This window comes from Drosophila suzukii, chromosome 3 (assembly GCF_043229965.1).
Source record: "Drosophila suzukii chromosome 3, CBGP_Dsuzu_IsoJpt1.0, whole genome shotgun sequence".
NCBI classification, from domain to species: Eukaryota; Metazoa; Arthropoda; class Insecta; order Diptera; family Drosophilidae; genus Drosophila; species Drosophila suzukii.
The window spans coordinates 17,089,229-17,102,915 of NC_092082.1; the positions used below are offsets into that span (position 1 = coordinate 17,089,229).

Below are 13,687 nucleotides of genomic sequence, written 5' to 3' on the forward strand. Positions count from 1 at the left end.
TATAATTTTTTTTTAATTACGTGACTTGACGGTACATAATAATATTTTAAACTTGTTTTAAGGAAGAATAAATATAATACATTTAATTTTCTTGTAAGCAAGTTTTTAAGCTTTTAATAAAATTGTATTCCTTTGTAACAAGACTTTTATTCTTGATTATTATAAGATATTTCTTATTAGTAAACGGAAGCCTTAAGAATAAATCTAATTGAAATAAATTTCTGATGATTCATATCCTTTAAATTTTTTTAATTATAAAATATGTTAGTTGTTGAACTAAACTTTAAGGACCCACTTAAAGTGAACCCCTTTATTTTGCAGTGAAGGAGCAAACACAAGAAGGATGTGATGGACAATGGGCCCGCAGACGTCAGCTGCTGTTGGCCAGCCTGCGACTCCTTGTGTGTATCCTGGGGGGCTGAAGGAAATGGCTAGTGGGGAACATTAATAATTTAGCCTACTTTTGTGCGCACTTAGGTCCTCTTTTCCTCTGACGCTCAAGATGTGGCAACGAGGATTTCGAAATTGTCAAATGTGAGAAACGCAGTGCCAGCAAAAAGCAGTGAAAAATGTGAAAAACTTTCCTAATAATTTGCATACTTTTCGACGCGTAGGGAAAACTTTGCCGCACGCACGATTTCTGCCATGCACACTGAGGCAAAACTTAAAGATTTACTGCATTTCTCACTCACTATAAAAATATTGTTTCTTTCAAAGGTTGGAGGATCCTTTGAAGTTAGTAAGAAACATGTTAACAATATTTTTGAGTATGAGAAATATGTTGAAACCCGATAAAAGCCATATTAATAAAAATATTTCACAGTTGATTTTATAAAGGCTAAAAATTGAATCCTTTTTAAGGTTTCTCTGCGACCTTAAATTAGGTAAAGCGATGGTACTGATATCATTATTTAAGTTTAAAAAAGTTATTTTTTTCGGCTAAAATGTAACATTATTAAGACATAACTTTTGGATACTTTGCTGAATACCAAATCTAATCGATTTGGCCCACTGTGTGGTATAGACCACAGAAATTAGAGCGGGCGAGAGCTTAGAATAAATTTTCACACTCTTCGCGAGTGCAAACAAAATTAACGGGCACGCAAACTTTAAGGCAGCCAGCTGACACGCCCCCCCCCCCCCCCCCCTCCCATTTGCACCCCCCTATCTGTTGTGTTTTCCCTCGGAAAACGCAGTGCAGCACAAAAAGTTGCACGAATGCAAAAACCTTCTGCGAAAATGTCACAAAAAGTAGCAGCGGTAGGAACGGTGAAAGCGGTAGAGGCGGGCGGAGCCGCAAGTTCAAAGCAACAGCCAGCAGGAGCCCCCCTTTTTCCAATCCCCCTCAACCGCCTTCCATGCCTTGAAGTCCGGACAGCAACAGCATTTTTACGGCAAAGAGCGCTAACACACCCCACAGCCGACGGGTGAATGCCGGTACTCTTTGTTGCCATTCCGCTGCTTTTCCTACTTTCCTGGGGTTTCCACATCCCAAAAAAAGTTAAATACTCAACGGATAACAAGTAAGAAGGCTTTAATCGTGTGAATCGACTATAAGATTCCTGGTACTGGCTTGGTAAACATTTAGATAGCCTCAAGAAGTCTTTCTGGCTAACCGAAAAAAGTCCCAAAATCATGATTAAACAAAAAAAGTGTTTAAATCTCACAAGTGTATTTAGCATAAAAAAGAAGAGATGTACCATCCACCCTATAGCATATATATATGTATACCCAAATTCGCCTGCGATCTACAAGTACCAGAAGTAAAAACGCCACAAGAGTCTTCAGTACTGGCACTACTTTGGCCACATTACAGCGGTAACTTGCCCAACTTTTCAGTGGTCAAGACTTGGTGGGTGGATAGAAGTTTCTGGGTGGCTTGTGGATTGAAGGACGCTGGACCGTAGACAGGCAGCTTGTTGCTTCTTCCCTGTGGACAAACTGCAATTAGCAATACTTTCCCTTGTCCAAGGCAGATGCGGAAATCTTGAGCACAGTTTGCCGGCTGTCCGGTTTTTGTCGCTCGAAAGTTTCTCATTTGAAAGTTGTTGGAAATAATGAACAAGGACGCAGTATTTGATGGTGCTTAAGAAGTTCCCCCAAATAAGTTTTGTTAGAGTTGAAATGTGAGCTCGAAAAAGTTCGATCTTCTATCATGGGGAATTAAAGTTTTATATAAGTTTTTTTTAAAGAGATAATGAAAAAAGAGAGGAAAATTTATGATTATTTGGAAGCAAATTTGGAGCAATCAAGATTTTTAAATTTAATCAAAAATCGAAAGCCACAGCAGTTATGGCTGTTTTCCCATCCTGTAGCTTAATTTGTATAAGTAAGCCTACAGTGTACAAATAAACAAATAAATTTAATCGTTGAAAGGTTGTAATTATTATTTAATTAATAATAAAACAAGCAGTGGTCGCATGTTCCTATTAACGAAACCCAATATGTGTACACAAATTAAATGAGCCTGCAGAAAGTGGAAAATACAATCTGAGAAGACCGGAAAATATTTAATTTAAATTCTATCCTACCCCTACGACCCTCTGATCCTTTTTCGACCTTCCTGGAGTATCCTAAAAATATTGCTTGAATTCCCCGCCCAGTAAAGCCAAACAAATACCCAATTAATTAGTTGGGGCCCACAAACTTGGTCATCGCGTTTGGGGTTTCAACTTTTTCCAGCAGCCACAGGAAAAATATATTCGACGATAACTTGGAGAATGAATTTGCTTCGCGTCGCTGGTGCTACCAAAAATTTCTAATGCCAGAATTTTCCCCTCGGCTTTCTGTGAAAATTATACATACACCTAAATACACATGCACACACTCGTATAGTTTGTTGTTCTTGTTGCTGCGGTTGAGCTGGGTAAATAAAACGGAAAACAAATGAATATAAATGTGAAACAAACCAAGTCCAGAGAAAAAAGAAAGCCCGATGCAGGGCGAGCGAAATGAAATTGCAACGGAATTTAGTTGTCCACTGCACAGAAAATAAAATCATACCACTTAGGATTGTAATCTAAGGGCTTTGTTTCTAGCTAGGTTGATATTTTATTTTACTTACAACATGTGAGATAATTTAAAAAGCATAACATCTTACATTTTATTCAATTCAAGAGATCTTTAGTGCGCTAACTATAACACAATCTTGTACACTAAGGTAGATAAAGAAAATATAAATAAATAAATAAATTGTATTAGTTTGTATTTTAAAGAACTAAACTTTATTTTCTGTGTATCTTGTGGGACTGTGCTATCATTGTTTCGAGTTTTTCCTGCTCATATTTGCTGCCACCGAGCTGAAAACAAAGGAAAAGAGCAAGGCGACTGACCATTAATGGAAATCTGCTCAACGAAATTCGCATTGCAGAGCGGGTGCTGTAATAAGGAAACTCCGGCAGACAACCGAGCCAAACTTCAATTCCAAAATCGAGTTTTGTGTGCACAATGTGCTCGCATTACTCATGCGCCCCGTTGGCCAGCACGTAATATTCGAAAGTACGCAAGAAAACAAGAAGGACCAGGGTGAAAAAACCGGTCCTGCCTTATGCCTTGCCATAATAAAATGATAAATGAGTACGTGCACTCCAAGCTAAACGTATTTTAATTTGAAAAACGGAAGCAAACTCGGCTGCAGGAAGTACTTTCACATTGTGGGAAACAAAAAATAATCTGGAATGGCCGGCGAGGGCCTGCTCATTTTTCTTGTTTGCCTTAATTATGCATTCCCAGCCAGAGGACTGTGCTGATTCTTCTCCTCAAGAGTCCCGACAAAGTACCTGGTACTTTTATAATAGTATGATATATTGCTCATTTGAGGACTTTTTGTAGAGGTTCTCGGTAATTTAATTTAATGAATAAAGTGTATGGTTAAATTTTATATTTTGTTTGTATTTATATAATATTATTAGATTTCCAATTGTATTTAATTGGTTTGTAAATATTATCTTAAAATTCTCATTAATCTTAACCTTCAAAGTATAGGTAATTTTCCGGATAATTAAGGTTTTTAAAAATAGTTTCACGTATGATCCAACCTCTGCTTATTATAAACATTTATTGTATACCTTTCTAGTAAGAAAATAAAAAGAATTTGTGGGTCCAAAGAGTTATTCATGCCTCTTGATGCGGCAACATCTGGTCGTGGCACTCAACTGTGCCTCCTCCACTTGTTTTCTGAGCAGCAGGTGGCAAGGGACTGGTCGGTCGACCATGTTTGTTTATGCAAAACTCATTTGACTCCCGAGAGCAAGGCAAACGCACTGTATTTCCAATAGTGTCAACTCGATGTGTGAGTGCAATCATCTGCACTTTCCCCAGCACTTTCTCCGCCAGCCCCCAAACATTTGCACAAGCAAAATGTTGTCAGACACACGGAAGAGCCTCCACATGGGATGGCCTATTCAAATTTTCTGCCTTCTCCCCAGGAATCCTGCCATCGTGACTCCTGTTCGACTTCTGAACCAAGGAAGCTGTCTGCCATGTCACCACGTCCCACCGAGTATCGACATTAAACTCTTGATTGACATTCGATATAACGACAGGAATGGCCGGCAGCTATGAAATGGTTAATACGTTCATTTATGCTTTCGGTTTGTGGTCATTAATAATATGCCTTTATAGTGACTTTTATAAAGTGGCAACTGATTAGTATTGCATTAAACATTTTTGTGGCGAAATAAACTGAGGTTTTCATTGTCGAATCCTAATTAACTCTATGTAAATCAATTCTTAGGTGCACACTAAGAGCCCATATCTGCTTGCAAAAGTCCCGAATAGCTCTGGGTTTCAGCATGGGAACCCAAAACGGCACTTCTAGATTCCATAACTTGAGTTACCGGATCCCGATTAAGACGTGTGATACCTTAATGAATTTGTGGTTGAATTCTCTAATATTCCACATTTAAATATATCTTTTTACGGAGGGTCCAAATTTTAGCCCATTTTCATGTTCGGTTTTTCCGTAATTCCAATGGCTTTCAGAATCGGAACCCAAAACTGCACTTCCAGATTCCATAACTTGAGTTGTAGGATCCCGATTTAGACGTGGGATACCTCTATGAATTTGTGGTTGAATTCTCTAATATTCTACATTTAAATCTATCTTTTTACGGAGGGTCCAAATTTCAGCCCATTTTCATGTTCGGTTTTTCCGTAATTCCAATGGCTTTCAGAATCGGAACCCAAAACTGCACTTCCAGATTCCATAACTTGAGTTGTAGGATCCCGATTTAGACGTGGGATACCTCTATGAACTCGTGGTTGAATTCTCTAATATTCTACATTTAAATCTATCTTTTTACGGAGGGTCCAAATTTCAGCCCATTTTCATGTTCGGTTTTTCCGTAATTCCAATGGCTTTCAGAATCGGAACCCAAAACTGCACTTCCAGATTCCATAAGTTGAGTTGTACGATCCCGATTTAGACGTGGGATACCTCTATGAGTTTGTGGTTGAATTCTCTAGTATTCTACATTAAAATCTATCTTTTTACGGAGGGTCCAAATTTTAGCCCATTCTCATGTTCGGTTTTTCCGTAATTTCAATGGCTTTCAGAATCGGAACCCAAAACTGCACTTCCAGATTCCATAACTTGAGTTGTAGGATCCCGATTTAGACGTGCGATACCTCTATGAAATTGTGGTTGAATTTTCTAATATTCTACATTTAAATCTATCTTTTTACGGAGGGTCCAAATTTCAGCCCATTTTCATGTTCGGTTTTTCCGTAATTCCAATGGCTTTCAGAATCGGAACCCAAAACTGCACTTCCAGATTCCATAACTTGAGTTGTAGGATCCCGATTTAGACGTGGGATACCTCTATGAATTTGTGGTTGAATTCTCTAATATTCTACATTTAAATCTATCTTTTTACGGAGGGTCAAAATTTCAGCCCATTTTCATGTTCGGTTTTTCCGTAATTCCAATGGCTTTCAGAATCGGAACCCAAAACTGCACTTCCAGATTCCATAACTTGAGTTGTAGGATCCCGATTCAGACGTGGGATACCTCCATGAGTTTGTGGTTGAATTCTCTAATATTCTACATTCAAACATTTCTAATAAATGCTAGTACTACAAATTTTACTTACAAAGTCGTTGACGTCACAACTGCGCCACCTTGCAAACGTACATTGGCTAAACTCAATTTCAGTTGCATACTTTTCTGCATGCGGCTTATAAAAGTAACATTATTTTTCGACATCATGCTTCTGGGCTGGATTAAAAAATTAATACCATATACCATTTGTTGGTTTCACAAGCAGGCACTCAAATCGTTTTAGATTGTACCATCAATTTACCGAAAAACAATCGTAAGTACCCAGATACACGATGGAAATTCTATTTTCCGGACATTTTTAGTGCACCAGTTTATTGCATTCTCCCGGCCGGAACTTACCTGCAAGTAAATAAATGGAAAATGGAAATATATGTTATTTTTGTGTAGAGAGAGTATAATTTATTAATAAATCAAATTTATGCGGCCGAAAGTTTGTGGGCGCGTGTTTGTGTGTAGGAAAACACACATTTAGCCCAAAACCAAAACAAAACCCAGGAACAGAAACCATTAGCCAAAACAAAATCGAGCCAAACCAAAACAAGAGAACAGATCGGGCCGAAATGCAGTTTGGCATGTCCAAAATAGTTGGCTGCCAAAGTGGGCAAACTGGCCGGAATCGTAGGAATTTCGGACTGGTGGCCGCCTTTGACTCGGTTTTCTCCCGGGGCAGTTCTAATGGAAATTATGGAGCTCCTGCTGCCTCCAAACGAGCAAATGATTGAGTCAAAGGCACGAAAGGCAACATATAAATGATGGCCCACTCGAACGCCTGGGGCCACGAAACAGATCTATTCCACTACTCATGTCCCTGGCAAATCCTTCAAACGCCAAACCCGATAACGAGCTAGAGCTCAGTGCAGAACACTCGGAAAAGAGGGTGTTTAAATTCAATTCATAAAAGTGTGACTTCCATAAAGGAAAATAATAAAAATAAAGGTTTACCAAGGAAAAAAAGGAATAATTTTGCATTTAATAACATTTTGTTTTTTCATAAATTGTAATAAACTTACTGGAGTTATTAAAAAGTCATGGTAGGCAACCTTTTAAGAATTTAAATTTGAAATACAAAATAACATGTTACATACATAGGTTTTTATGACTTCTTAAAATAAATCCAGAAAATTAGTCAAAAATATTACAGAGTCATAAGGCCACAAGTCTAAAAACCTTCAATTTTCACCCCAAAATTTAACCCAATTAAGGATTTTTCATCACACTTAAGCTATTTTTAATTTTTCTCAGTGCCTTGTATAGCACATTCAATTTTCGTACTCCATCTTCCTGCGGGGCAAGTGCACTGTACTCGTTCACAAGCTGAAGTGACTGGGAAAAAGCTTAAACTGAAACATTTTGTTTTGTTTTCCGATGAAGTGCAGAATCAACTTTGAGAGTTTCGCCAAACTTGCTATCATCCTCTGCAGCGAGTATAAGCCAAAAGGGGAATCTAAAGAGCCAAACGGCAAAGTAAAGACATTGGAGAGCTACAAGATAGATTGCCCCTAGCCGTCGCTTTAAAACGGATTAAATAATATCAAATTAGAAATTAATAAATATAGTTCAGTGTACTGACCGATTTTAAATGGGGCACATAAATATTTTGATAAAGAAAGCCAGCAACAAAAGAAATAAAATTCTTATCAAAAACCCACATGCCCCAAAAAGTTTCATCTATTTATTGCACTCAAAAGTTAGTTTCCATGAAAGCAAAAGTTGGTTTTAATATTGATTAAATACAAACTGAATACTTTTTTAAATAGAGATCTAAAATGCCCTTCTTCTTTAATGCGTTTAAGTTCACATTATGATTTAATAGAGGGCTCCAGCTGAACTATTTGAAACTAGAACTTTAACGAAGTACCACAAACTTTCCCCTAATACTATAAGCAGCAAAAAAGAAAGTTTTGCGTTGAATAGATATCAACAAAGTTGTGAGGACAGTTTTAAGTTTTGCACCCACGCGAATAAATACTTATAATACTACTTTAAGAAGCCAATTATGGTAGGGAAAATATGGTAATTTCCAATGTAGAAGGTAAATGATGAATATGGCATGCAGAGTAAGCATCATGAACGAAAAATCCTTCATCAGGCACAGATATAATATTAAATGGGCAAACAGATTTCCCTTCCATTAGGCCCAGTCTGAAATAAACAAATTCAAAAAAACATTTTATCCAGCTACCAGAAATCCTCTTTGGGTCGTAGTTACCAACATTTGTTGCCGCAGGAAAGTTGAATCGAGCGAACTATTTTTTATGGCCAAGAATGGGCGACTGGGCGGGTAAATGGGAAATGGCTCGAAGGGGAGGGGCCATCATAAAAATAAATGAAAAGGTCACTTTGTATTGGTTGTGGGACAATTTAACAGAGGCAAATGTGTATGCAACTGTAATTTTTCTGTCGGTGGCAGCCGCCCAGCAGCAAAACCATATGAAACAGCAACAATTGTATCCACACTGGCACACGAAATACATACCAAATAGTTGGGGCATGTCCTTGGTGTTCTGGGAGAGGGTTGAAGGTGGGGGTTTGGGTGGCTGGATGTGTCCTGGCAAAGTATTCGTGTGGCCCTGTTCGCTTGGCCTTTCATTTGCTGTCCCACACACGCACACACAAACATTTACTCATAAGCCTTAACAAGCGCCATTATTATTGGACCCACACACCCCAACAATTTCCCATTTTCCCCACTTTTCCACTTTCCCCACTCCCCCCGCCACGCACACACATGTGGCCAAATGAACATGTTAAGTTTTCAACAGCTATAAATTATTTCTTTACCAGGCACACGGCTTTTTCTCTATGCTAAATGCCCCTAAATGAAAATAATTTATTGTGGTCATTAGGGGAGGTCCACCCATCGGATCCTGCTTTTAGCATTCCTCGCATAACCTACAACTTATTCCTGTTGCGGGCAATTATTTACACTCAGACATCGGCAACAGTCGCACTAGAACAGCACCAGCAATCGAGTTACACTGATGTCTATCTGAATCTGATGCTAATGACCTGTTAGTGCTCTGCGGTGGCAACTGTACTGCTCGATCAACTGGTGTCATTTTAAAGAAAAAAATAACCCATTGTGGTATTTATTTGGTCGGGATTTTATCAACAGTTCCATTCAATTTTAATTGTCGGAAATTTAAGCAGTTCTACTACCCTGAGACCGTTGAATCATTTTAAGGCAGAGTTGTCTCCTTGGTATGGTCACCTTGTTTGTGGTCACTTTGCGACATGGTCACCCTGTAACATTTTAATATCACATCACAGTACTAACATTAAAATACAAAACGTACTTTTTTTTAGCTCTGAATCTAGGCGCAGCTGATTTTAAATTCATTAGTAATCATATTCTCAGTTACGAATGACTTAGTAGACTTTCAGTCTTATTCATATCAGATACCTATCTATCCTTTTACATTACTGTCACTACGATAACGCACATAACAACAAGATATTTAATCGAAAAATTGAAAATTCCTTTGAGTTTACATAATGACTTCGAAGTTTCTCCTGCTTCTACTGGCCTCTGGGTCAATGATCCCGTTTCACGAAACCGATGACTCCATTACTACAGGACTCTGTCCCCGGTACGGGTCAATTACCATGATCGATGAGATTAACTGGATGGAGGTGCTAACCGGCGAGTGGCTGGTGATTATCTGTTCGCAACAGGAGCCGAAGTGCAAGGATCTGAAATGGAGCTTATATAATTTGGCGACCACCTCCATGGGTTGCCTCGATGTTGGACTGGCCGTTTGCGATCTCTCCATGCTTTCGACGATGAAAAAACGATTCTCCGCCTTTACCGATGAGACCATATATCATGTGATAGATGGGGACTTTCGTAAATTGAATACTAAACAGGACGTGATATCCTTTCGCGATCTCCTGCATCTGCGTGAATGGGTGGAGATTCCCACAATGCCGTTTTGGAGACACCCAACTTCCATATATACAAATTTTTCCGTTTTTGCTTTCACTTTACTGCGTTCTGGACTTTTTGGTCAAAACATTTTGCTGGCCAAAATTGTCCTTGGTTTGTTGTTTATCAGTGCACTGGATATTGTCATTATAACCATATATGTCTTGAGGCCTTTAATCATGAAAATTATTTCCAAATATTATCAATCAAAAATAATGCACTACCAGTTAACTCCCTATATCAATTAGACAACTGAAAATTATACAAATATCAAACATTTATTAAACTTAATAAAATAAAATATATATCTTTTAACTATAGTAATTGATTCAGATTTTTAAAGTGTATATGTAAGATAAATATTTTTCAAATTTTACATAGTTGCGAACTACTACTATTTTAGTGTTTTAATATAATTTGCAACACGTGGAATATCACAAACGGGGGTGACACAGAAATCTGAGAGAGGCTGAGAGATTTCTGTGTTACCCCCGCTACAGATATATTACTTTATTAAGGACAGACATGTATACATTCGGGATAGTCCCTTCATTGTTTACATTAATATTAAGATCATGTTCTTAGAGATAAAATAAACCTGGTACTGACTCCCGTAATCAGTATACACGCGGAGCTGGAGGAATGGAGGCCACCGAGTCGTCCAAAGTAGTGTCCACCACCGGACGATATTTGATCGAGGCACAACCCTTGTTGCCCAGGGCAAAGGTCATGGTGTGCTTACGCCAGTGCTCGTCCATTGGCTTCTTTTTCTGCCCGGCCATGGGTGCTCCATAGTCCAGTTCATCCACGCGCTTCTTGAAATCCTCGCGAGCATGGGATCCCCTCGACTCCTTGCGATTCTCCATGGCCGTAATTATGTGCACCGCATTGGCCAGCATATTCTGCAGCTCCAAGGTCTCGACTAAGTCTGTGTTCCACACCAGAGTGCGATCGGTGACCTTAACGTCCTTGAACTGCTCACATAGCTCGGCCACCTTAAGGAGACCCTCCTTGAGTAGTTTCCCATCCCGGAAGACTGCCGCATGTTTGGTCATGGTCCTCTGCAGTTCCATCCTCAGCTCGGCCGTCGGAGTGCATCCTTTAGCGCTGCGCAGGCACTTGAAGTTCTCCAGTGACTTCTCCGTGGCCTTGTCCTCCACCTCGGGCGGCTTATCTCCCGGACAGCTGTTCTCGGCGATGTCAAGGGCACAGACTCGTCCGAAAATAATTAAATCCAGCAAGGAGTTGGCCCCTAACCGATTGGCTCCGTGCACCGAGGCGCAGGATGTCTCCCCGCAGGAGTACAGCCCCTGGACCACCTGCTCCTGGCCATTCTCGTCCACAGTGACCACCCGACCCCTGTGATCCGTGGGTATTCCTCCCATGTTGTAGTGGACAGTTGGTAGAACTGGCACCGGTTCCTTAGTAACATCCACCTTGGCAAAGATTTTGGCAGTGACCAAAATACCCGGCAATCGCTGCCTGATGATCTTCGCGTCGATGTGATGGAGCTGTAGATGCACATGATCCTTAAGGGGACCGCAACCATTGCCGGCCAGGACCTCCATGGTCATGGCCCTCGCCACCACATCCCTGGAGGCCAGATCCTTGGCTTTCGGGGCATAGCGCTCCATGAAGCGTTCTCCCTTGGAGTTCAGGAAGAAGCCGCCCTCTCCCCGAACTCCCTCGGTGATCAGGCATCCTGCTCCATAGATGCCAGTGGGATGGAACTGCACGAACTCCATGTCCATGAGGGGCAGCTCTTGGCGGGACACCCAGGCATTGCCATCGCCAGTGCATGTGTGTCCAGCGGTGGTGGAGAAGTAAACCCGACCACAACCGCCGGCGGCCACCACTGTGTTGTTGGCCAGAAAGCGATGGAAGGTGCCATCATCCAGTTTCCAGGCCAGGCAGCCCACACATTTGCCATGGGACATGATCAAGTCCAGGACGAAGTAGTCTATGAAGTAGTGACAGTATTCGGCGTATTTCAGGGTCTGTCCATAGAGAGTATGGATGAGGGCATGGCCCGTGCGATCTGCGCATGCGCACGCCCTCTTGGCCACACCGCCCTTGCCGTATTCCAGGGTCTGACCCCCAAAGGGTCGCTGGTAGATCTTGCCGTCCTGTGTCCGAGAGAAGGGCATCCCGTACATATCCAGCTCGAGCACCGCCTTCTCTGCCTCCCGGCACATGTAGTGGATCGCGTTCTGGTCACCCAACCAATCGCTGCCCTTGACCGTGTCGTAGAAGTGGTACTTCCAGTCATCCTTATCCATGTTCGAGAGGGCCGCATTCACTCCACCCTGGGCGGCCACCGTGTGCGATCGGGTGGGAAAGAGCTTCGATATCAAAGCCGTCTTGAAGCCCTTCTCCGCCAGCCCAAATCCAGCCCGCATTCCCGCTCCACCAGCTCCAATCACAATCGCATCGTACTTGTGATCGGTTAGGGAATAATCGTCCTTGCAACTGGAATCCCTCACGCAGGTCCCTCCAAACAGGCGACTCACCCTGGAACAGAGGAGGGTTTTTGTGATAGGGCAGACAACCCTTTTGACAAACAGCCGATTCATTTTCTGTGGAGTTCCTGGTCTTTCTGCCCGACTAGATCTAGTTTTGCGCTGTATATTCTAGGTGTATTCGAGTTGGGATGGAAAACACAATGACGATTAGACTATCGCAGATGTATTTCTTAGATTGGCTTTAAAGAAACTCTCTCAATCAATAGAAAATATTTTATTCCTCGAAAGTGAAGTGAAGTTTTTGATATTGCACACCAAAGTTCCTTGGTAAGGGAAAATGTAAAGTCTGCTTTCCTTATTATACATATATTAAAAAACAAAGTTTTTAATAAAATTTAGATATTCTACAACTTGAACAACAAAATACATGTAGAAGATGCCACGAAATAGTATAAATTATTGTGGTAAAAAAATCATGAACGAAACTACAAAAAACAAGGTGTTATATTTTTCCGTATGTTTTATGAAAATGTGCTTGATTCAGACAGCCACGATAATGTATTAGTTTACGTTTACACTACAACAAAATATTCCATATCACAAGTACCTTTTACACAAAGTAGCTCAAAAAACTTGTAAAATTAAGAAACTAATTGAAGCAGTTTATTTTCAAAGCTAAGTTAAGCTTTTACTAACTTGGTTCTGCCTTCCATTGTTTACCAACTCACGCCATGTTCAAGTTTATAGCTCGTTAAAGCTAAAAATTTCCACGAAAATCCTGCAGCGGCACCGCAGAGCAAGAAGTAGGCAAACGGCAAACAGGTCGAGATGTTCGAGATGGTCGATATGGTAAAAGATGGCCCAAAGCAAACACGGTGAGATCGGACCGGGCAAACATACTTAAGCGCAGCGAAAACAGAAGAAAACGAGCAATATGTAAATGAGTCTGGGTTTCGGGTTTGGGTCTGGGTTTGGGATTGGTTTTGGGATAGGGACTGGTTCTGGGTTCGAGCAAACAGACTCGAAAGGGGCGAACCCATGGGCGGAAAGCCAAGAATGGCGAACGAAAGACTTCGGACACGAACTCGATCGCTGGGTTTGTGCTCTGGGATCGATATCGTAACGTATCGGAATGGACTGGGATTTTCCCGGCGGCTAATTGCATCCAAAAAGGACATGCGTATTTGCGCGTATCCTGTGCAAACGGAATACCAGCCCCGATTTCTTCCTTTTTCCTCC

General features: G+C 40.9%; 2 protein-coding genes across 3 annotated transcripts in view; both read right to left on the bottom strand.

Moving 5' to 3' along the window:
• The window catches only part of LOC108014645 (uncharacterized), a 101,994-nt gene that overhangs the window by 72,992 nt on the left and 15,315 nt on the right, over positions 1-13,687 (bottom strand). The window lies entirely within an intron of this gene.
• On the bottom strand, positions 10,421-12,732 carry SdhAL (Succinate dehydrogenase, subunit A (flavoprotein)-like). The gene has a single exon (XM_017080257.4). It carries the CDS (start codon positions 12,557-12,559, stop codon positions 10,604-10,606), a length of 1,956 nt encoding a protein of 651 aa, XP_016935746.4. The 5' UTR covers positions 12,560-12,732; the 3' UTR covers positions 10,421-10,603.